Genomic DNA, 21,450 nt, shown 5'->3' with positions numbered 1-21,450 from the left:
ACGTGACCAGGGACCACGTACCGCGGCCCTCCGTGAAATCTTCAGTCTTTCAGCTACGTGGTAGCCAGGAGCAGGGAAATTTTAAATTACCTGGGCAATCTGCGGCTTTTGCACATGCGTCCGCCACTTTGGCAACGGGTGTGTGCGCAGAAGCCAGGGTAAGGCCCGTGGATAAACCTAGGGGCCTTGGGTGCATCATTTCATCCTCCCTCATGGATATGATCTGTGAGGGGAGATGAAACTTTAACTTTTTAGACTTTTTCTCTTTTTCACACTTTTACAAACTTCTTTTTAACTTTACATGATCACTGTTATCCATTAGATAACAGTGATCATGTGACTGGGAACCGCATATAGCGGTCCCCGGTGACATCTCTCTGCTTCAGGCTGCACATGCTGTCTGAGAGTAGAGGGATTTAAAATTTCCTAGGGTGCGAGCCCTCCTGTGCATGCGTAGAAGGAGACTTAAGGTCATGGAAGGACCATATTGCCGGAGGACGGGGATGAGTATTTTCACCTCCCCTCCATGGATCCGATCCATGAGGGAAGGTGAAACTTTAACTCTATTTTACTTTTTAGAACTTTTCCGTGATCGCCAGTATCCATTGGATAGTGGCGATTAGGGGCTTGGGTCACCGCGGTCCTTCAGTACCTTTAGTAGCCGGGAAACAGGAGATTTCAAATGTTCCGCGCTGATCTGGTTGTCGATTATACAAAAACGCATGATGGCGATAGTGGAACTAGAACTCCCTGATGCACAAACCAGTTTTCACAAAGGAAAAGGAGCAAGAGGCCAAATTACAGACCCCCGATGGACCATGGAAAAGGCCTGGGAATACCAGAAGGAGATACATAGGCTTTATCGATTACAGCAAAGCCTTCGATTGTGTTGAACACAGCAAACTATGACCAGGCCTAAGACAAATGGCAGTCCTGGGGCATCTGGGGCAACTCTTATAGTCCTTATATGCGAACCAAGAGGCTGCAGTCAGGACCTCCAATGGTAACAAGGAATGGCGTAGAATCTGGAAAGGCTACACAAAGGCTGCATCCTATCCCCTGCATTGTTTAACCTGTATGCAGAGGCGATCTTGAGACAATGCAATTTAGATTAATCCAACATCGCAGTCATATAGACTGTGAGATATAGACGTTGCTACTGCCTCAGTGAAATACCACAGCGGAGTCAAGTTCGGTGGAAGCAACATCAACAATCTCAGATATGCAGAAGATACAACTTTGCTGGCAGAAAGCCAGGAAGATCTTGAACAACTGATACTAAAAGTCAAAGATGGAAGTGAAGAAGCAGAACTAAACTTGAGTATCAAGAAAACTAAGATCATGAGAACAGCTAGCACAGGCCCATTTACAAGCAAAGATAATCGCTATAACTTTCAATCGTTTGAAAAATCTTTTTGCATAAAGTGGTAATGGACACTAATGTCCATTAACACTTTATCTTCTTCATTTGCATGTAAAAGAGCCTGCAAGAGCTGTTTGTGGAGCCCAGTCTGTGATTAAAAACACAGGCTACACTCTGCACACAGCTGCATTCTTCTCCTCAGGGTTACCAGCAGAATACAATGTAATCTCCAGGGAGAACACAGCATGTGATCTGTTGAGAGGTACTTTATCTCTCTGCGGCTGTGGATTTTAAGTTCCGCCTAAAATCATCGTTCAGACGAAAAGTGCACGATGGCACTGTTGCGTGTAAATGGGCCTTAGTGCAGGAAAAATAAAAATCAACAATAAAGAAATCGAAGCAGTTTAAGACTTCATCTTCCTCGGATCAAAAATCAACCAAAATTAAATGATGAATAGCGCTAGGTCGCAGCGCAATGTTAAGTATGTTTGAGATTTGGAAAAACAAAGACATAAGCGTTGCAACGAAATGCCGGATAGTCGACACAGTCGTCTTCCAAATCGCAACTTATGGCTGTGAGAGTTGGCCGAACGGGCTGAAAGAAGATTGATGCCTTCGAACTTTGGTGCTGGAGGCAACTCCTACGAATTCCTTGGACCGCCAAAATCACGAACAAAACAGTCCCAGACAGCATCAAGCTTTTCGTTGGGGGCAAAATTGAGAAACAGAAACTCTTGTACTTCGGCCACATAATACGAGATAATCCATTAGAAACAAAATGCTTGGAGTGGTTGGCGGCAAAAGAAGACTTGGCGCCAAAGAACTCACTAGCTTGATAGTATCAAAGCCGACATCAACATGCAAAAAATCGAACTGAAAGTAGCCGTACAAAACAGAACTGCGTGGAGCGGGCTGATCCATATGGTGTCTGCGACTCGGTCCCAGACTCGCGTGGAGAGGACTGATCTATACAGCGTCCGCGAGTCGGCCCCAGATAAACGGATATAGATTGATTCACCTGCAAAGGTGAATATCCAAAAGAACCCTTGATTTCAAAGTGACAACCACAAATTATAACTTAAATATACACTACACCAAAGCAAAAAAAAATTAAAAAATTAATTAAAAAAACACTTTACAAACGCGTTTCCGGTCATTAGTGGGTTAATATAAGTACAATCAATAAAGTTGACCCTTTTTTGAACATTTCATCACGTGATACAATAAGAAGAGGAGGAAAAACTTTATTGACAAGACATTTCCCTAGAGAATTAGATTCCATCCGCAATTCCGTCTGATAAAGTACTCTTGGGCGGCCATGTTTCTGTAGCCCGCCTTAGCCCCATTTATTCAGGAAGCCGGAGTTACGAGAACGGACACAGAAAATAGAAGTTGTGATTCGTTCTCTAGTAGAAGCAAAAGCGGCGTGTTCTGTCACGTGATGCGCGGGGAGAAGTGTGGGCTTTGCGCAGGCGCAGTAGTGCGGCCGCCTCCTGCCCCAGGTATCTGGCAGCAGGGTGATGGCTGAGGCGCAGGACTCTCTGTGGGGGCTGGTGGAAGAGTTCGTGTCAGGACAGCAAGACAGTAAGGCGACGGAAGTGGCAGCAGGTAGGATTGGTGGCACTCTGGACCGTCCCTGTGGTTGGCACTGATGTGACATAAGGCATGTGGCTGCCTCGTTATTTACATGCAGCATCAGACTGGATGGCCCTCGTGTAGTGAATACTTCTTCAGCTTTCTCATTTACATGGTGGCAAATTGTCACCATCTCTGCTTGCTGTCAGTGAGTAAGATCCCTTTTGTTTACATGTGCAGCAGGGGTACTCCACTACTTTGTGTAAAGGTAAACCCAGGCAATAAGGGTTAAAACAAGGCACAATTATAATTTTGCGCTAATTATGGCCATACCCAATATATAGAGGGGATTCTTACTACTTTTACTCTCTAGATCACTGACGCGCCATATTCTGAGCGACATCGCTGCTTATTTTCCCGTCTACGGAGCTGTGTGGCGCTAGTTTTAAGTTGGTTATCATATTGGGGTATACATGGCCTTTTGATACCAGTTCTATGTAGTGATAGTGATTGCAGTGCAGTTACCTCCAGTGATCGCAGGTGATGTCTTCTCTGGTTGATTACATTTTTTTCTCTTCTCTGCCTGTGTGCAGACCGCCATCACAGCTACAACTCCTCTCTGAACAATCTGTCCATCCTGTCGCGACCACCAACGCCCCTCCCAGTAACTCCCTAATAGTAAAAAGTGTCCCTGTGTGGCCCCCTTGGTTATAGTGTCCCTCTGTGTGGCCCCCTTGGTTATAGTGTCCCTCTGTGTGGCCCCCTTGGTTATAGTGCCCATCTGTGTGGCCCCCTTGGTTATAGCGCCCATCTGTGTGGCCCCCTTGGTTATAGCGCCCATCTGTGTGGCCCCCTTGGTTATAGCGCCCATCTGTGTGGCCCCCTTGGTTATAGCGCCCATCTGTGTGGCCCCCTTGGTTATAGCGCCCATCTGTGTGGCCCCCTTGGTTATAGCGCCCATCTGTGTGGCCCCCTTGGTTATAGCGCCCATCTGTGTGGCCCCCTTGGTTATAGCGCCCCTCTGTGTGGCCCCCTTGGTTATAGCGCCCCTCTGTGTGGCCCCCTTGGTTATAGCGCCCCTCTGTGTGGCCCCCTTGGTTATAGCGCCCCTCTGTGTGGCCCCCTTGGTTATAGCGCCCCTCTGTGTGGCCCCCTTGGTTATACCGCCCCTCTGTGTGGCCCCCTTGGTTATACCGCCCCTCTGTGTGGCCCCCTTGGTTATAGTTCCCACCTCCACTGACTCCTGTGTCATCCAGTCCCATGTAAAACTACACACTTCCTCCCTTCATAAAGTCCCATGCAAAGAAACATGACTTCCAACATACAGTCCTATGTAAACAACATCCTCTCCCTTCATCTCCTCCTATGTAAAATACTCAATAACCCCCCTACTTTCGGGGGGAGGGGAGGTTAGAGGAGATCCTGTTGGTGTGATCACAACGATAGAAGTTAGTGGAGGGGAACGGGTTCGGACAGTTGTCAGCGGAGGTCCGCCTGTTGGATACATCTGGTGTAGCTGCTGTAAACCTCGTCCGTATCCAATACTCCTCTTAGCTGCAGTTGTATCCGCTCCCCACAGTCCGGCTGTCATGTGATACATTAGAGCAAACTTTTAAGCCCAAAGAGAAACTTTCACTGTTGTCGGAAAACCACTTTGAAAGGAAACATCAACTGATTTCCTCTGGATAAAAGTCCGGTCAGTTGGTCTACTGCGCTCTTAAAGGGGTTGTCCAGCTGCGGACGATTTGTTAAAGATGGCTCCAAATGTGTTAAAGCAGTAAAAGCAGCCATACTCGCCAGTTGGATGCCGCTCCTGTGGGTCATTGTTTACAAACTGCTGCCACGGTGACATGCTGGTCTCATGGCTTCCAGAATCTGAGCTAGGCACATGACCACCGTGGCCTCTGATTGGCTGCAGTGGTCAGCTGGTTGTAAAGGAAGGCTGGGAGCGCCATGAGAGCTGCAGCACCAAGAGGCCGCGGCCGATGGCAAGTCCTTTTTTTTTTTTTTTTATATATATATATAATTTAGCAAAACTTTTAAAAACTTAATTTAACTTTTTTTTTTAAAAGTCCGCAGAGGGGACAAGAACTTGCGATGCTTTGCTCGCTCCTGCAGAATGATGGAATGCCATAGCAGTCTATCAAGCAACCCCACAGGCATGGCTTCATAGGCAATTTGCAATGACGACCCTGGGGCCTTTCAGAAGGTCTCTGGCTGCCATGACAACTGCACGTCAACCTGCGATCTCATCACGGGGGGGGGGCGTACGGGACTCCCCAAACATCGGTCGGGGCATGTAAAGGCCACTGTTAAAATTAAACGGCCTTTCAGCTTGTGCCGGTGGCAGACCTTCAACTCCGCCAGTCATGGATTGGAAACATATGTGAAATTTCGAAGTAAGAAAGTGATGCTTTGATAAACTTCATGGCTCCTCGTGGGCCGGCCCATGCATTTCATTGGCCAGCTGGAAAAGACACTTGTTGGAGTCCAGAACAACATATATCTTCCAGTATTCCTGTTCCTTCAACACTCCGTACAATTACATTGCGTATGGAAAGTGTGGATTACATGCCCATAAACAAGTAGTTCTCTCACGTGTAATACGTTGCAAATAGAATGTGCCGCATTAATTTTTGCGCTCGCATATTGCGCAGTACCTACACGTAAATGTGAGCAGAACTACGTAAGGCAATGTATGTGATTGCCTCTAAATGACCACATATCGCACGTGTAATATGTGGTAATTTTACACTGGGGTGAGCCCCGCGTGAATCACACGATAAAAAGGGTGTCATTGACATCATTTATACCAGGAGTCACAGGACGGACCGCCAGTTTTTAACCCCTTCCCGCCCCATGATGTAAGGGTACGTCATGGGAGCAGGGTACTTCCCGCAAAATGACGTACCCTTACGTCATGGGGATAGCGTGAGATCACAGCAGATCTCGCGCTATCCTGCAGCGGTAGGCCGGCTGTCATTAGTAGCCAGCTTCCCGCTGCAATAGCAGAGGGGGGGGGGGGGGGCATCGGAGATGCGCCCCCCCCCCCCCCCTCCGCGCGCGCTGTTAACCCCTTCCCTGCCACGATCTAAGTAGATAGTGGCAGGGAAAGCGCGCTCTCTCTGTGACTCCAGCCGGCTCTCGCTATGATACCGGCGTCCTGTATTGCCATAGCCTGTGATCGCTATAGTAAGCGATAAGGCATGGCAGGAGAGAAGTCCAGCCATGCCTTATCGTAGCGATCTGCAGTGCTGCAGTAAAAGCCCCTCAGAGAGACACAGTGTGTGTAAAAATAAGAGTAAAATAAAGATCAAAAAATAAAAAAGTAAAAAAAAAATGTTAAACCATTTTTTATGCTTTTTCTCATATTAGCATAAAATTTTTTTTTTTAAATCCCACATATTTGGTAACGACTAGAGATGAGCGAATGTACTCATTTCGGGTAATTACTCGATCGAGCACCGCTATTTTCAAGTACTTCAGTACTCGGGTGAAAAGATTCGGGGGGAGGCGTGGCGGCGCGGGGAGTAGCAGCGGGGAACAGGCGGAGCCCTCTCCCCCCCCCCCCCCCCCCCCCACTCACCCACGGCGCCCCCCGAATCTTTTCGCCCGAGTACGGAAGTACTCGAAAATCGCGGTACTCGGGCGAAAAGGGGGCGTGGCCGAGTACGCTCGCTCATCTCTAGTAACGACGCCTCCGTAAAGACGCATACAGTACATTGAACGCGCTTATTATCCTGCACGGCAAAAAGCGTTAAAAAAAAATGCGAAAAAAAAACTGAGGAAAATGCTAATTTTTAGCATTCTGCCTCCCAAAAAACGCAATAAAAGTGATTTTAAAAAAAACGTATGCACCCCAAAATGGTACCAATAAAAACGACAGCTCGTCTCGCAAAAAATAAGCCCTCGCAGAGCGCCGTCCATGGAAAAATAAAAAAGTTATAGGACTTTGAATGCAGTGGGTTTAGAAAAAAATAATCATTTCCAAAAAAAGGGTTTTTATTGTGGAAAAACCTAAAAAAAAAATAAGAATTTTGGTATCGTTGTAACCGTACCGGCCGCAGAAAAAAAACGTAGTGTGTTGTTTATGCTGCATAATTAACGCTTAAAAAAAAAAAAATCTATGGCAGAATTTTCTCTCCCTGCAATCATAAAAAAAAGTAATAAAAGTTTTACGATATAGTCTATGCACCCAAAAATGGTACCAATAAAAACTACAGTTCGCCACGCAAAAAACAAGCCCTCATACGGCCGCGTCGACGGAAAAATAAAAAAGTTATGGGTTTTGAAAGATGGAGACGGAAAAATACCAAAAATCGCTTGGTCCTCAACGCCAAAATAGGAGGGGAGATTAGTTTGCTCCCCTGTCCTGGCAGTCACAGTGTCCTCTCGGGTATATAAGATGAATGATATCGGGGGTGTATCAGCTCTCTGTGGTTGGCCGGGGTTTCCTGTATGCCACCATTTATTTCACAAGCTTCAAAGTAGTAATCCATTTCCTGCACAGCTGCAAAAACAACGTGCTGTCAGTAAGTGGTTAATAAAGACTTACGGCTCATGCCCATGGCCATACATCTTCTGGACGCAGTATTACCGGTAAGGGGGGCGTCCGTGACTTCTCCTATAGAGGACCCTTCCTCCGGATAGGTCATCAGTAGGGGGTTCGCTGCTCGGGATCCCCTCAATCAGCTGATTTCCAGGCCCGCTATCGCTGCAGACAGCGCTGTCAATCTCGCAGTGGCCGGTTTGATACTAAAGGCACGGTACCCATTAAGTTGAAAGGAGGCTGTGCCTGCAGTACCCCACAGGATGTTGCAACGTCTCCTTCCACCACTGACAGCGAGTTCGTCGATCGGCAGGAATCCTGGGCGGTGGACCCCGCCGATCAACTACTGATGACCTATCCTGAGGACAAAAGTCCCGACATCCCCTCTAAGGTAAAAAGACGTAGATTTATACCCCCCGAGTTATCTGTTTACATTTACAGCATGGGGTTGGGGAAGGCACTGAAGTTGCAATTGCTGAGATGGGAGATGAGATGGATCTCAGCCATTTAACCCCTTAAGAACGCGGCCCGTTTTTCTCCTCCCTCCTTTTAAAAAATCGTAACTCCTTTATTTATCCATTGACGTTGCTGTATGAGGGCGTGCTTTTTGTGGGACGCGTTGTAGGTTTCAATGGTGCTATATATTGTACCATATAATGTACTGAAAATGTAAAAAAAAAATTCTAAGTAGTGTAAAATGGAAAAAAAAACCCCTAAATTCTGTCATCTTTGGGTGCCTCTTGTTTCTACGGCGCACAAACTGCAATAGAAATGACATGATAACTTTATTCTATGGGTTAGTACGATTACTAGGATACCAAATTTATATAATAATTTTTAGTTTTTTTTTGCTGTACTACTTTTATATTTTTTTCAAATATACTTTTAATTTTTTAAATTACTTTCTGGCGGGTATTCTATTCGGACGACGTTCATCGTGCGGGGTAAATACTGCGTTACTTTGATAGATCAGACTTTTACTAGATACTTTTATTATAAATATGGCAAAAGGGTTTTGTTTTTTTTAACCTTGTATTGCTTTTTTTTATTTTTTTTAAATAATTTTAGTAAAACTTTTTTAAACTTCTTTTTCCTTTTTTTAAAAATTTTTATTCAAGTCCCCAGAGGGGGCAAGAACTTGCGATGCTTTGCTTGCTTTTTTGATCTGACAGGCAATCTATTAAGCCACCCCACAGGCATAGCTTGATAGGCCATCTGCAGTGACAACCCTGGGGCCTTTCAGAAGGCCCCCTGCTGCCATGAAAACAGCACTTCGGGACCTCCCGAACATTGGTCGGGGCATTTAAATGCCGCTGTGAGAATTACAGCACCCGTGTTGTATGGAGCGTGATCGACCCACAATCTCCCTCCATACATACCCCAAAGCTGCAGCACATAACTGTATGCCCTGCAGCCTTAAGGGATTAACCCCTTCCCGCTCCAGGATGTACATTTACGTCCTGGAGCGTTGGGGTATGTATGAAGAGAGGTCGCGGGGCGACCTTTCTTCATACACCGTGGGCATTAGCTATTTATTATAGGTGATACCCGCAGGCAATAGCCACATTCGGCCGGTCGCAGCTATTAACCCTTTAAATGCCGCCGTCAGTTCTGACAGCGGCATTTGAATCCCTCGAACGATGTTCGGGGGTCCGCACGGCCCCCCGCGGTGAGATCAGGGGAGCTGTGCAGGTGTCCTGGCTGCCAAGGGCCTTCTGAAAGGCCCCAGGGCTGCCTTAGCAGACTGGCTAACAAGCCATCCCCGTGGAGTAGCCTGATAGGCTGCCTGTGAAATTGCAGTATGACGTAAGCCTGTAGCATTACGTCATACTGCAGGAGCGATCAAAGCATCGCATGTTGTAGTCCCCCAGAGGGACTTGAATGTAAAGTAAAAAAAAAGATCAATAAAGTTTTTTTTTAGTTGTAAAAAAGAAAAGTAACAAAAGTTTAAATCACCCCCCCCCCCCCTTGTGCCATATCTATAATTAAAAAAATCTAAATAATACAAAAAATACCTATTTGGTATTGCCGCGTCCGTAAAAGTCCGATCTATCAAAGTAGTGCATTATTTTTCCCGCACGGTGAACGTCATCCGTAAAAAAAAATTAAAATAATAAAGAACACCAGTAATGAACTTTTTTGAAATTGGTACTAACGGAAACTTCAGGACATTCCGCAAAAAATGAGCCCTCGCTCAAGTACGTCGACGGAAAAATTTAAAAGTTATTGCACGCAGAAGATGGCGGCAGAAAATAATTGAAAAAAATTAAATGTCTTTGAAAAAAAAAAAAAAAGAGTAGTATAGTAAAAAAAAAACTATACAAGTTTGGTATCGTAGTAATCATACCAACCCACAGAAAAAAGTTATCATGTCGTTTTTGTCGCGGTTTCTGCGCCGTAGAAACAAAACGCACTGAAAGATGGCGGAATGTCGTTTTTTTTTTTCATTTTACTGCACTTAGAATTTTTTTCAAGTTTTTCAGTACATTACATGGTACATTAAATTGCACCATTGAAAACTACAACTCGTCCCGCAAAAAACAACAAGCCCTCATACAGCGACGGCGATGGATAAATAAAGGAGTTACGATTCTTTTACAGAGGGGAGGAAAAAACGAAAATGGGGGAAAAAAGGGGGCCGCGTCATGAAGGGGTTAAAGTGAACCTGTTACCTCCTTCTAACACCATAAACTAAGTTATTGTGTTGTTAGGAGAGGTGACAGGGAGCTGGTGATGTTTTGTTTTTGTTTTTTTCTTTTTTAAAATATACTCATCCGCTCCTTGGTTCTGACGCACGAAAAGCTGCCCCTCTTCAGGTTGCTGAGCGCTCGCACTCCCATAGACTTGTATGAGAGACTGCGCCCACGGCAACCAGAAAAAGTCACATTTTGTTCCGAACACCAACTTTACGGGGTGATAATGCCGGAACACGGCAGCGGGTGAGTATAAAAATACATCAGCCGGCTCGCTATCCTCTCCCCTAACAGCACCATAACTTAGTTTATGGTCCTGTAGGGAGGAGACAGCTTTCCTTCAACGCCTTAGATAATGCGGTCCATTATGACTTTGTCACCCAAGTGGTTAGACAGAAGAGGGCGCCTCCCACTGTCACTCCATCAGAGCCTGCGCCACAAGATTACAGGATGCCAGTGTGTTGCTACGGTAGCTGAGGGTATAGCAATGGTCGTCGGGTCTGCTGTGGGTGAGCTTATTAGGCGGAATTGCTGTTTTTTTGTTCATCCCCCTCCCCCAAAAAAAATTAAATTAAAGGGGCTCTTTCACATCAGCGTTTTGCAGTTTCCCATTCGGCTGTTCAGTCAGCGAAGCAACAAAATGGTAAAAAAAAAAACCTGTACCGTTTTACTGCCCATCGATCTTGATGGTTTTTTTGAAGTCTCAGTTTTGTTCAGCTGCACAGAAGAAATAGCACAGATTCTAAATATTACTGATCTAGTGGTTTTCCACAAAAAAAAAATGGAGAGCGAGTGGAAAAGACCATTTTTTTTCAACATTCTAGTCAGACGGAACTGAATGGAAAAGTTTTTGTTTGCTTTTATTGCCCCGTTAATGGACCCATTTGTAAATAAGCCCAGAAGGGGAGAAAGACAAGATGCAAAAACAGATGTACAGGACCCAAACTGAGACAAACTAATAGAAATCAAAGTGCCAACAACCACTTATCCGTGAATGAGTACTCCGTCCCTGATCACATGACTGTGATGTCATTACAGGTCCTAAAGCATAAAACATGCAGAGGCTGACAGCAGCCGTGTGCTGACAGGACCTGTGATGATGTCACCGTCATGTGAGCAGTCAGTAGAGCCTCGTGTGTGCTGTGCGTGACGCACGTGTAGCAGAGCCGTGTGTGCTGTGCGTGATGTGCATGTAAGCAATAACAGTGACATCATCACAGGTCCTAAACCAGCAGCTGGGTGCTTACAACTCCAATCCTCTTCACTATATTATATGACTTAGTGGTGCATTGCGCCACCAGAAACACTGTGCTATAGTTTCCTAGTAATTACTCCATTAAAGATACAGAAACTATAGTTTTCTTTAGATCCTATTTAAATCCGTTTTTTTATCTTCATTTAAAAAAACTGATCCCTTAAAATGGAAAAAAGTTTTTTAAAAGTTTTAAAAAAGCGTAGCACAAGAGTGTCTCTGAAATAAAAGATGGCCCACAGTGTCTCCTAGATCAAAAATTGCACCAAGGAAGACAGCAAGTGTGTTTTTATAAGCAATGTCGTAAATTTTACAAGATGACATTCTGCCAGGTGAAGACAACACTCCAGCACGGACCTCCTCCAAGGAACAGCTGGAGCGCGACTGAGGTTTCTTGTGGTTTAGAAAATTTTTGTTTTGGGATGAGGAGGAAACATGGCGGAAGCAGCAAAAGGAGGGCAACTTCAGCACCACAACCAACACCTGCAGCGCTTTGAGACACAGTGTGGATATAAATCTAGGCTCAGTCATATGGGAGTACAAATTGCCAGCGTGCCAACTAATCAGTGGCCTCTGCCATTGGAGGTGCAGAATTCTGGTGAAATCCATGCCTGGTCCATTTCTATAAATGTCAGGCGACCCACATTGTCTACGGATACGTCTGTCAGTCATCGCCCCCAGTTGTGCTGAACACACCCCTGCTGATAGCACATTGGCGGAGCGGCAGGCAAGCAGCTCCAAAGCATGTTGTGCCAACTCTGGCCACTCATCCAGCTTAGACACCCAGTAGTCATGGGGGCCAACGCCATGTCTGAGTACATCCACACGGGAGCTGACCTACTCTTGGACCATCATGGATGAGTGCTGCCTGTGACTGTCAGTACTACCCTGTGCCCTACCTGCAGGCTGGGACGGGCTGAAAAAAACTGCCACCCCTCTGTTAGGCTGCCCTGCCAATGGTGGTGGTGCTGTTGTGGTGGCTTCTTGCTTATCTGCCATGTGCCTAAGAGCTGCGATCCATTGCGGATGCATCCCCGCGGCCCTGGGAAAATGTGCTCAAGAGTATATTCACACAGGGCAGAAAGGCTGCGGAATGTGCAGCAGAATTTCCGTAGCGGACATTCCGCAGCATTTCCGCCCTGTGCACACCTACCCTAAGGCTGGGTCCACACGGGGCGGATTCCCGACGGAAATCTCGCGGCTTGGCCACAGCGAAAAACCGTGAGATTTCCGCCGGGCGAACCGCTGCTTCAAAACCCGCAGCGGTTTTGAAGCGGCCCGACCGCTCGCTCTTCCGCTGCAGCCGGCGCTCCCATAGAGGAGAGCACGGCCGCAGCAGGAAAAAAAATTTCGTCCACATGGCTGGCTAATCCCGGGATTAGCGGCCGCATGCGGATTTCGCACGGAATTTCCGCGGCAAATCTGCCCAGTGGGAACCCAGCCTTACTCTGTGCAGCACAGGAGGTTCTGCTGGGCTGGTGGCAGTGGTCATGGTGAAGCGGGCAGCTCGGAACTGTGCAGCTGTCTGAGCAGCCCCGGTGACACCTGCTGCTTCTTTCTCGGACAGCCCAAGTAGGTGACATCACAGCATTCACTCAGCTCTGATCGTGTGGAGCTGCAGATTGACAGTTGTATATTTTGCGCTGTACGTGTTGGAGTATTCCCGCTACATTGGAAGTCATCCGCAGCAGTAATCGCCGTCTGACATCACTGTAGCCGCACGTGGCCGAGTGTCGTTAATATAAATATGCGCAGGAGGACAATTGCGCAGTTATTTGATCTACAGCTACAAAGTAAAGTCCTATCAGGCTTTGCGAAAATTAATCAGCCATCCGTAATGTCGCACGTCTGATCACTGAGCGCGTGGGAGTCCGAAAATCTGATAACTGTGGATCATATCACAAAAATGTAATTAGCGTATTTATGAGGCCGTTTGGCCGGATGGTGATTAGTATTTGATCTTATGCTAAGTTTCAGAACGGAGATAAAATATATGCGGCGTGATGCCGGTGCGGAAGGGCTTTGTTTCGCGGGATTGAGAAGTTTGTGTTCGGCTTTGGGCTCGGAATCTGCATGACAGCCTGCTGCATGATGAGGCTTAGTACTGCAGCTGTTGGCGAACTACAACTCCCAACATGCCCGCACAGACAGCCCTTAGATGACTCCATGACTCCTTGTTGTGGACCTGATCCGAGGTACTGAAAGCGAGGACGAGGTCTCATCGCCACGCAATTAACCCTTTAGTGACTGGCCTATCGTGTTTTTACGTCTTGCGGCTGCAGGACGTGTATGAAAGGAGATTGCGGGATGATCTCCCTCCATACGATGTGGGCGCCGGCTGTTTCTTACAGCCAACACCTGGCGGCAAGAGCTCCAATAAGCTGCGCGGCTCATCGGAGCTGTTAACCTTTTAAATGCCCCGACTGATGTTCAGGGGGCCGTGCGGGGGTCATGGCAGAATGCCTATCAAGCCATGCCCGTGGAGTGGCTTGATAGACTGCCTGCCTGATCGCAGTATGATGTAATGCTATGGCTCCCACCTCCTTTCTCTTGCGGCAGTCATAGGCTCCCATAGGAGTCTATGCAGCTGGTGGCGGCATAAAAGCGCCAGTCTGAAATGCACTATCTTGGCCGGCCGGGTGCTTTTACGCCGTGGAAATACGCCCATGTAAACCAATGCATCAGAGCGGCAGCGTATATCGGCCAGAAGTGAAAACCCAGCCGATATACACCCGTGGGCTTATTCAGACGAGCGTATATTGGCCGGGTTTTCACGCCCCGCCGATATACGCTGTCCCTCCCACTCACCGACTCTCAGCTTTTCTCCTCTCCTCCAAGCGGTTTGCAATGGGAGTGGGTGGGATGGGGGCGGAGCTAAGATCCCGCCCCTTGTCCATTGCCAGCAATGGGAGTGAACGGACAGCGGAGTTTAGCCCCGCCCCCTCTAATTGCAAACGCAGGAGTGGAGGAGAGAGGCAGAGAGCCGGTGAGGGGGAAGGAAGAGGGGAACTGCTCAGATGGAAGCGTATATTGGCTGGCCGTGAAAACCCTACCGATATACGCCCGTGTAAATAAGCCCTAATGCAGATATGTGTAGGGGGGGTAATAATATGGTTGGAAGGGGCATTCCGTGAGTTGGAGGAGGGAGGAGTATTACATCAGCGTATAAAGTTTGCATCTCCCTACGAACCAATATACCTTTTTTTACACCAGATTTCTGTTGATTCTTTAAATCTCTAAGGTCCCAAAATGGTGATTTCTAGGACATGTGTGAGCAGCTCCTGCGCCGCCTCTATAATCCCGGGTATTGGCGCTATTAGTACTGTCCTCTTTATAGCCCCAGGTAGCACGGACGGCTTTCCTCCATCTGACTCCTCTCTGCAAGCAGTTTATCTGTTTGAAGAAACGATGGCGCCCCCTGTGGTGACCCATGAGTGGCAGAGCGCCAACTGTCAGGGATGCTCCCTGCTAATTGCTAATGAGCTCGTCACTCCTGGATCTGCATGACCCGCGGATTACTGCGCACTGCGAGATTATAGAACGCCTTCTGTGTGTTTTATAGAATAAGAAATTGTAAAGCTATTAAAAAGAAGCGATCTGATTCAGGCCGCACTCACAGCGGCTCGGGGGTCACGCTCTGCTTCGTTATGGGAGAAGGAAACCTGAATTCCTGCCCAAACAGACCTGAACGGCGCTGACTGCCCCCCCCCCCCCCGGTTACTGTAATGGGGTCTGACAGAATAGCGTAGCCTACTGCGCCATGTAATCCAGTGTGTTGTGTCCTGTCTGCGCCCGAGGCCCCAGATGAGTCTCCAGTGCGGGTGGGAATGTGGCTTCACTGGTTTTCATTGTACTTGTGTTAATGCAAAACTACCAAGGTCGCCCACAAAAAAAGAAGGCCGACACCGCACTACTATGAAAGCCATCTGTGCCCATAGCAGCCAATCACAGCGCAGCTTGAATTTTTTTCTCAGCAGTAAAAGAAATGAAAGCTGCACCGTGATTGGTTGTTACTTATACTGCGGAGGTAAAACAAAAGCTGTGCTGTGATTGGTTGCTGTTACTTATACTGCTGAGGTAAAACAAAAGCTGCACTGTGATTGGTTGCTGTTTCTTATACTGCTGAGGTAAAACGAAAGCTGCGCTGTGATTGGTTGCTGTTTCTTATACTGCTGAGGTAACATAAAAGCTGCGCTGTGATTGGTTGCTGTTTCTTATACTGCTGAGGTGAAATAAAAGCTGGGCTGTGATTGGTTGCTGTTTGTTATACTGCTGAGGTGAAATAAAAGCTGGGCTGTGATTGGTTGCTGTTTGTTATACTGCTGAGGTGAAATAAAAGCTGGGCTGTGATTGGTTGCTGTTTCTTATACTGCTGAGGTGAAATGAAAGCTGCGCTGTGATTGGTTGCTGTTTCTTACAGTGCTGAGGTAACATAAAAGCTGTGCTGTGATTGGTTGTTGTTTCTTATGTTGCTGAAGTAAAACGAAAGCTGCGCTGTGATTGGTTGCTGTTTCTTATACTGCTGAGGTGAAATAAAAGCTGGGCTGTGATTGGTTGCTGTTTGTTATACTGCTGAGGTGAAATAAAAGCTGGGCTGTGATTGGTTGCTGTTTCTTATACTGCTGAGGTAAAATGAAAGCTGCGCTGTGATTGGTTGCTGTTTCTTACAGTGCTGAGGTAACATAAAAGCTGTGCTGTGATTGGTTGTTGTTTCTTATGTTGCTGAAGTAAAACGAAAGCTGCGCTGTGATTGGTTGCTGTTTCTTATACTGCTGAGGTGAAATAAAAGCTGGGCTGTGATTGGTTGCTGTTTGTTATACTGCTGAGGTGAAATAAAAGCTGGGCTGTGATTGGTTGCTGTTTGTTATACTGCTGAGGTGAAATAAAAGCTGGGCTGTGATTGGTTGCTGTTTCTTATACTGCTGAGGTGAAATGAAAGCTGCGCTGTGATTGGTTGCTGTTTCTTATACTGCTGAGGTGAAATGAAAGCTGCGCTGTGATTGGTTGCTGTTCTTTATACTTCTGAGGTAAAGCGAAAAAACTGCGCTGTGATTGGTTGCTGTTTCTTATGTTGCTGAGGTGAAATAAAAGCTGCGCTGTGATTGGTTGCTGTTTCTTATGTTGCTGAGGTGAAATAAAAGCTGCGCTGTGATTGGTTGCTGTTTCTTACGTTGCTGAGGTAGAACGAAAGCTGCGCTGTGATTGGTTGCTATGGGCAACAGTGACATATTTTCAGCTTTCCTAGGAGTGTGGTCCCGGCCTACTTTCCCATGGCCGCCCCTGTTCAATGCTCAGCTCTCGGCTTCAGACGATACCACTGAAGTGTGTCGGCACATTTTGTTGTGTGTTTTGGGGACTTTGTCTTTGTCCTCCTCTGATATCCGGTATCCGTCGGGCCGGGCAGATATCAGACTATGGTGTCGCTGGAGCAGTACAAGTGTTAGTCCTTCTGCATACTGGAAGGTGTTTGGGACGAGCGGCCATTGTTTCTTACGTTGGGTATCTGGGTGGCTGTATTTTTAGTCTGTTTGCAGAATCAGCGTAAAACCTTCCTGGGGCCACATGCACATCACAAGGCCTGTGCAGCGAGTCATGCGGTGCCCACATATGTAGTATGTCTGTGGCGTGAGATGGAACACGGGGAAGGATTTTCCGTGTATGGACATACAGTAAGGCCGCGCTCACCCAGAACACTTTTTACGGCATTTCAAACGCAGCGCTAATTGCGGTGCAATGATGTCATTGATTTCAATTAGGCTTTGCAGACTTGCACTAGAATGACGTGATTTTCGAGCGCTGTCTGCTCTATTTTCGCTTGTCTTAGCACTATTCAGCGCAGGTCATCACCCATCACAACGATGGGGCGCGTTAAAAAACACATCAAACGCTGTACGATGCGTCAAAAACGCATCTCGAAATCGCTGTAAAATGCCGCGGTTTGTGAGGGCGGCCTACGGATAGATGTGACATTACTGATCTGTGCCACGTGGATCCTTAACCCCTTAAGGACACGGCTTATTTTGGCATTAAGGACGCAATGATTTTTGGGGGATTTTTATTTCCACTTTTCAAAAGCCATAACCTTTTTTTTTTTATATTTTCCATCGCTTTATTTTGGAATTTATGATTATTTTTACGTCGCTGCATTCAAAGGCCCGTAACTTCATTTTTCCATAAACGGAGCTCTGTGAGGGCTTGTTTTTTGAGTCACAAGCTGTAGTTATAATTGGTAAAATTTTTATCACTTTTTTATCACTTTTATTGCACTTTTTGGGAGGTAAAATGAACAAAATTAGCATTTTGACTCCATTTTTTTTCACCTTTTTTTTTGCTGCGCAGGATAAATAGTGCGCTCAAATTCTGCATCATCCGCAGACCCTTTCCCGTCAGTCGCACGTGCTCAGTGTGAACCTGCCCTCATCTGTGAAGACAACGGGGCGCTAATGACGGACCAATTCTGGTGTTCTCTCGTGAACGCCAATCGAGCTGCACGGTTTTGGGCTGTGAGCACAGGTCCCACTACAGGTCGTCGGGTCCTCACGGAGTCCGTGTATAACAGTGTGGTCAGTAGTCGCTGGAGGTCATGTTGTAGGGCTCTGGCAGAGCTCCTCCTCTTTCTCCGGTCCTGATGTTGGGTTGATGCCTTCTACGGCTCTCCCCCTCCCCTCCTCATGTTTTGAGCGGTGTAGTGTATGTGTGTTATATTATACATGCCGGAGTCCTTTTGACTTTGCTTTGTGTTTTTCTTGCAGGTGTGAAGGATGGGGCATTCACGGTGTTGCAGGTGGTGGAAGCTCTTGGGTAAGGCCTGCTCTTACATCTTCGGTGATGATGGTTCACGTCAGTCATTGAACGGCATAAAAAAATAACCTATTACCAGCCGCACTGACCCGGTCCCCTCCGCTCAGGTCCCTGCTGTAACAGGAAGCAATAAAATAAATTAAAATAAATCTTGGTATTTATATATTTTTTTTAACCCTCCCAAGCTATAGGTTCATATTACTATTAGAGATGAGCGAGCGTACTCGGAAAAGCACTACTCGCTCGAGTAATTTGCTTTATCCGAGTATCGCTGTGCTCGTCCCTGAAGATTCGGGTGCCGGCACGGAGCGGGGAGCTGCAGGGGAGAGCGGGGAGGAACGGAGGTAAGATCTTTCTCTCCCTCTCTCCCGCCCGCTCTCCCCTGCTCCCCGCTGCGACTCACCTGTCAGCCGCAGCGGCACCCGAATCTTCAGGGACGAGCACAGCGATACTCGGATAAAGCAAATTACTCGAGCGAGTAGTGCTTATCCGAGTACGCTCGCTCATCTCTAATTACTATCCCATTAGGGTGTTTGCATTAAAAGTCTTTGTAGCATTGCAACCTCTCGACCTGCTTTGACTCCTCGGTCAGCCAATCAGAGAAAATGTCGGAGTCCGTTAGTCCCATGTAGATGGCCGCCCTGCAGATGAGTTCTAGATGGGATAAACCGCTGCATCACTGCAAATGTCCTTGTAAATACGTGTTACATGGAAATTGGGTTTCCAGGTCATAAGAGTTATGACTGGCAATTCTCTTTAATTGGATTGTCCTCGTGCTTTAATAGTCTCAAGACCCTCCCTCTATTGGGCCTTATGCACATGGGCAAGTGCCATTATGGTCAGTGGAAAATAGACCGATTTCACTGTGAGTATATGTGGATTTTACATTGTATCATCTGCTTTTCACACACGTATAAAAGAAAAAAAAATGTAAGCGGCCCAATTGATGTAATTTGAAGCACACATTGAATTTGGTAGGTGTATGAAAAAAAATAAATGAGGCACCCATTGACTTTAATGGGCAATTTGGAATGAAAACGCACCAAACAAGGACCACAAGTGTGTCAACCATAAATCAAAACTACAAGTGTGCATGACTGCATTTACTTTAACCCCTTGAGTGGCACGCCCGGAAAAGTTCCGTGACGAGCTCCACTGCTCATAGCAACATAGCCCGGAAGATTTCCGGGCTATGTATCACTATGGGAGCTGCAGAGCACAATGCCCCAAGCTGTGACAGTGTGCTCTGCCTGCACAGACCCACAGAGAACAAAGCAAGGGCTTTGAAAAACCAGCAGAAGATATTGCCGACATGTCGGCAATGTCCTGCTTTGTTTACAGGTTGCCATAGAGACCATCGGCTTGTCAGAAGCAAGCCGATGGTCTCTGTGGCAGGGAGAGCTGGTTGTTAGCTGTCAGAGGACAGCTAGGTACCAGCTCTTACAGCAGAGATCAGAGAAAACCTCCGATCTCTGCTGTGTTAACCCTTTACATGCTGCAGTCTATGTGACTGCAGCATGTAAAGGGCTGTCACTGCAGCATGTAAAGGGCTGTCACCATCGGACCCCCGGAATGTGATCAGGGGTCCTGATGGGTCCCTGTGGAAGTCCCCTAAAGGGACAAAAAAAAATAAAAAATTTAAAAAAAATTAAAAAAAAAAAAAGTTAAAATTTTTTTAAAAAAATTAAAAAAACACTTGTCTCCCTTTACTTTGTAAAAAATCAAAAATACAATCACACATGTGGTATCCGTGTGCATCGTAATGACCCAGAGAAGGAAGTTAATACATTATTTAACCCCTTAATGACATGGCCCCTTTTTTCTTTTATTTCCCCATTTCTTTTTTTCCTCCCCCCTGTTTAAAAAATCACAACTTGTCCCGCAAAAAACAAGCCCTTATATGGCCATGTCAATGGAAAAATGAAAAAGTTATGGCTCTTGAGACGCAACTGCAAAACTAGTTGAAATTCAATGATTAGACCATTTTAAAAAACCTGCCCTGGTGGGCACGACAGGGTGGTAGGAAACCTGCCACTCAAGGGGTTAATGGGTCCAAGTTTAGTCCGTTGCAAACTTGGACAGAACTCAGACGTTACACTCACTCGTGTGAATAGATCCTAAGGGTTTGTTCATACGGCGGAATTCACTGGAATTTTCAACAGAAATTCCACCTTTAAAAACCGCATGAAGATCCGCGGCTTTTTGGCATTGTTTTTGGCGTAGATCTGCCCATGGATTTAGCCCTGTCAGTTTGAAAAATTAGCATATGCTATTCCGACACAGAAAATCACCTTTTCGCTCATTTCCTTGTCAGAATTCTGAATACGGACTTTGCCCATTGATGTGGCTAAAGTTTTTTAGAGGCGGAATTCATGCAGAAACATACCTGTGTGAACATACCTTTAAAGTGGAGAGCTGATGCAGAGGTGTCTTATTCCACATGTTCATCTGCGCCTCATTCAGGGATTCTATTTTCCTAGTCCATTATGGCAGGAGGAAAACCGAATCCTTGCCCCAACATATCTGTCCTACAACGTAATCAAACGCCACCTATTGGACCCCATTGACTATAATGAAGTCAGCCTGACTTCCGTTATGCCCCCTGGCATCTTCCTAAACAAAATAGTGCAGCATGCTAGGTTATTTCGTCCAAGATTTTATACTGAAACTTTTAAACGAAGCCTCCAGCGCAAATGTGAATGCGGCCTTACATGCGATGCTGCGTTTTGCAGGTGATATGTACATTTGCTGTAGCTTCCCCCAATGCAACAGTTATAGCAGGGGTAACTACACCAACTGGGGTTGTCATAGATGGAAAGCATCCTTTTAGGTCCCTACTGACCAGTGTCATTAATAGCTTCATTGCTTATAAATATATATTTGTTTTTTTACCCAGGTCCTGTCTGGCCAACCCTGAACCCCGAACGAGAAGCCGCGGTGTGCAGCTCCTTTCACAGGTCTTGCTACAGTGTTACGCCAACCTGAAAGAGAAGGAAGGTACGGCGCGCCCCATGCATCCCTCCTGAACATCTCTCACGCTCCCGTCCTCCGTGAGGACACATTGTAATTTGCCGGGATGACTCCGCTGTGTTACGGCAGATGTCTGGATTGATTTGAAAGCCATTATGTTCCTTTTGTAATCGCCTGTTAATGGGCAGGTCCAGATGTTTTTAATCGCTGCTCTGGGCTCGCCGGTGTCTATTCTGCTTGCTTTGCA

At 46.6% G+C, this 21,450-nt stretch overlaps 1 protein-coding gene across 1 annotated transcript in view; it reads left to right on the top strand.

The window, feature by feature from the left end:
* The first annotated feature begins 2,826 nt into the window (after positions 1 to 2,826).
* MMS19 (MMS19 homolog, cytosolic iron-sulfur assembly component) overlaps positions 2,827 to 21,450 on the top strand; it is a 56,058-nt gene continuing 37,434 nt past the window's right edge. The window contains exons 1-3 of the mRNA XM_066601079.1: positions 2,827 to 2,971; positions 18,185 to 18,233; positions 21,130 to 21,230. Of these exons, the coding sequence (XP_066457176.1) occupies positions 2,884 to 2,971; positions 18,185 to 18,233; positions 21,130 to 21,230 (238 nt within the window). The 5' untranslated portion in view covers positions 2,827 to 2,883. The remainder of the gene's footprint in view (positions 2,972 to 18,184; positions 18,234 to 21,129; positions 21,231 to 21,450) is intronic.

Source organism: Eleutherodactylus coqui, chromosome 4 (assembly GCF_035609145.1).
Source record: "Eleutherodactylus coqui strain aEleCoq1 chromosome 4, aEleCoq1.hap1, whole genome shotgun sequence".
NCBI classification, from domain to species: domain Eukaryota; kingdom Metazoa; phylum Chordata; class Amphibia; order Anura; family Eleutherodactylidae; genus Eleutherodactylus; species Eleutherodactylus coqui.
This window is presented reverse-complemented; position numbering and strand designations above follow the sequence as displayed.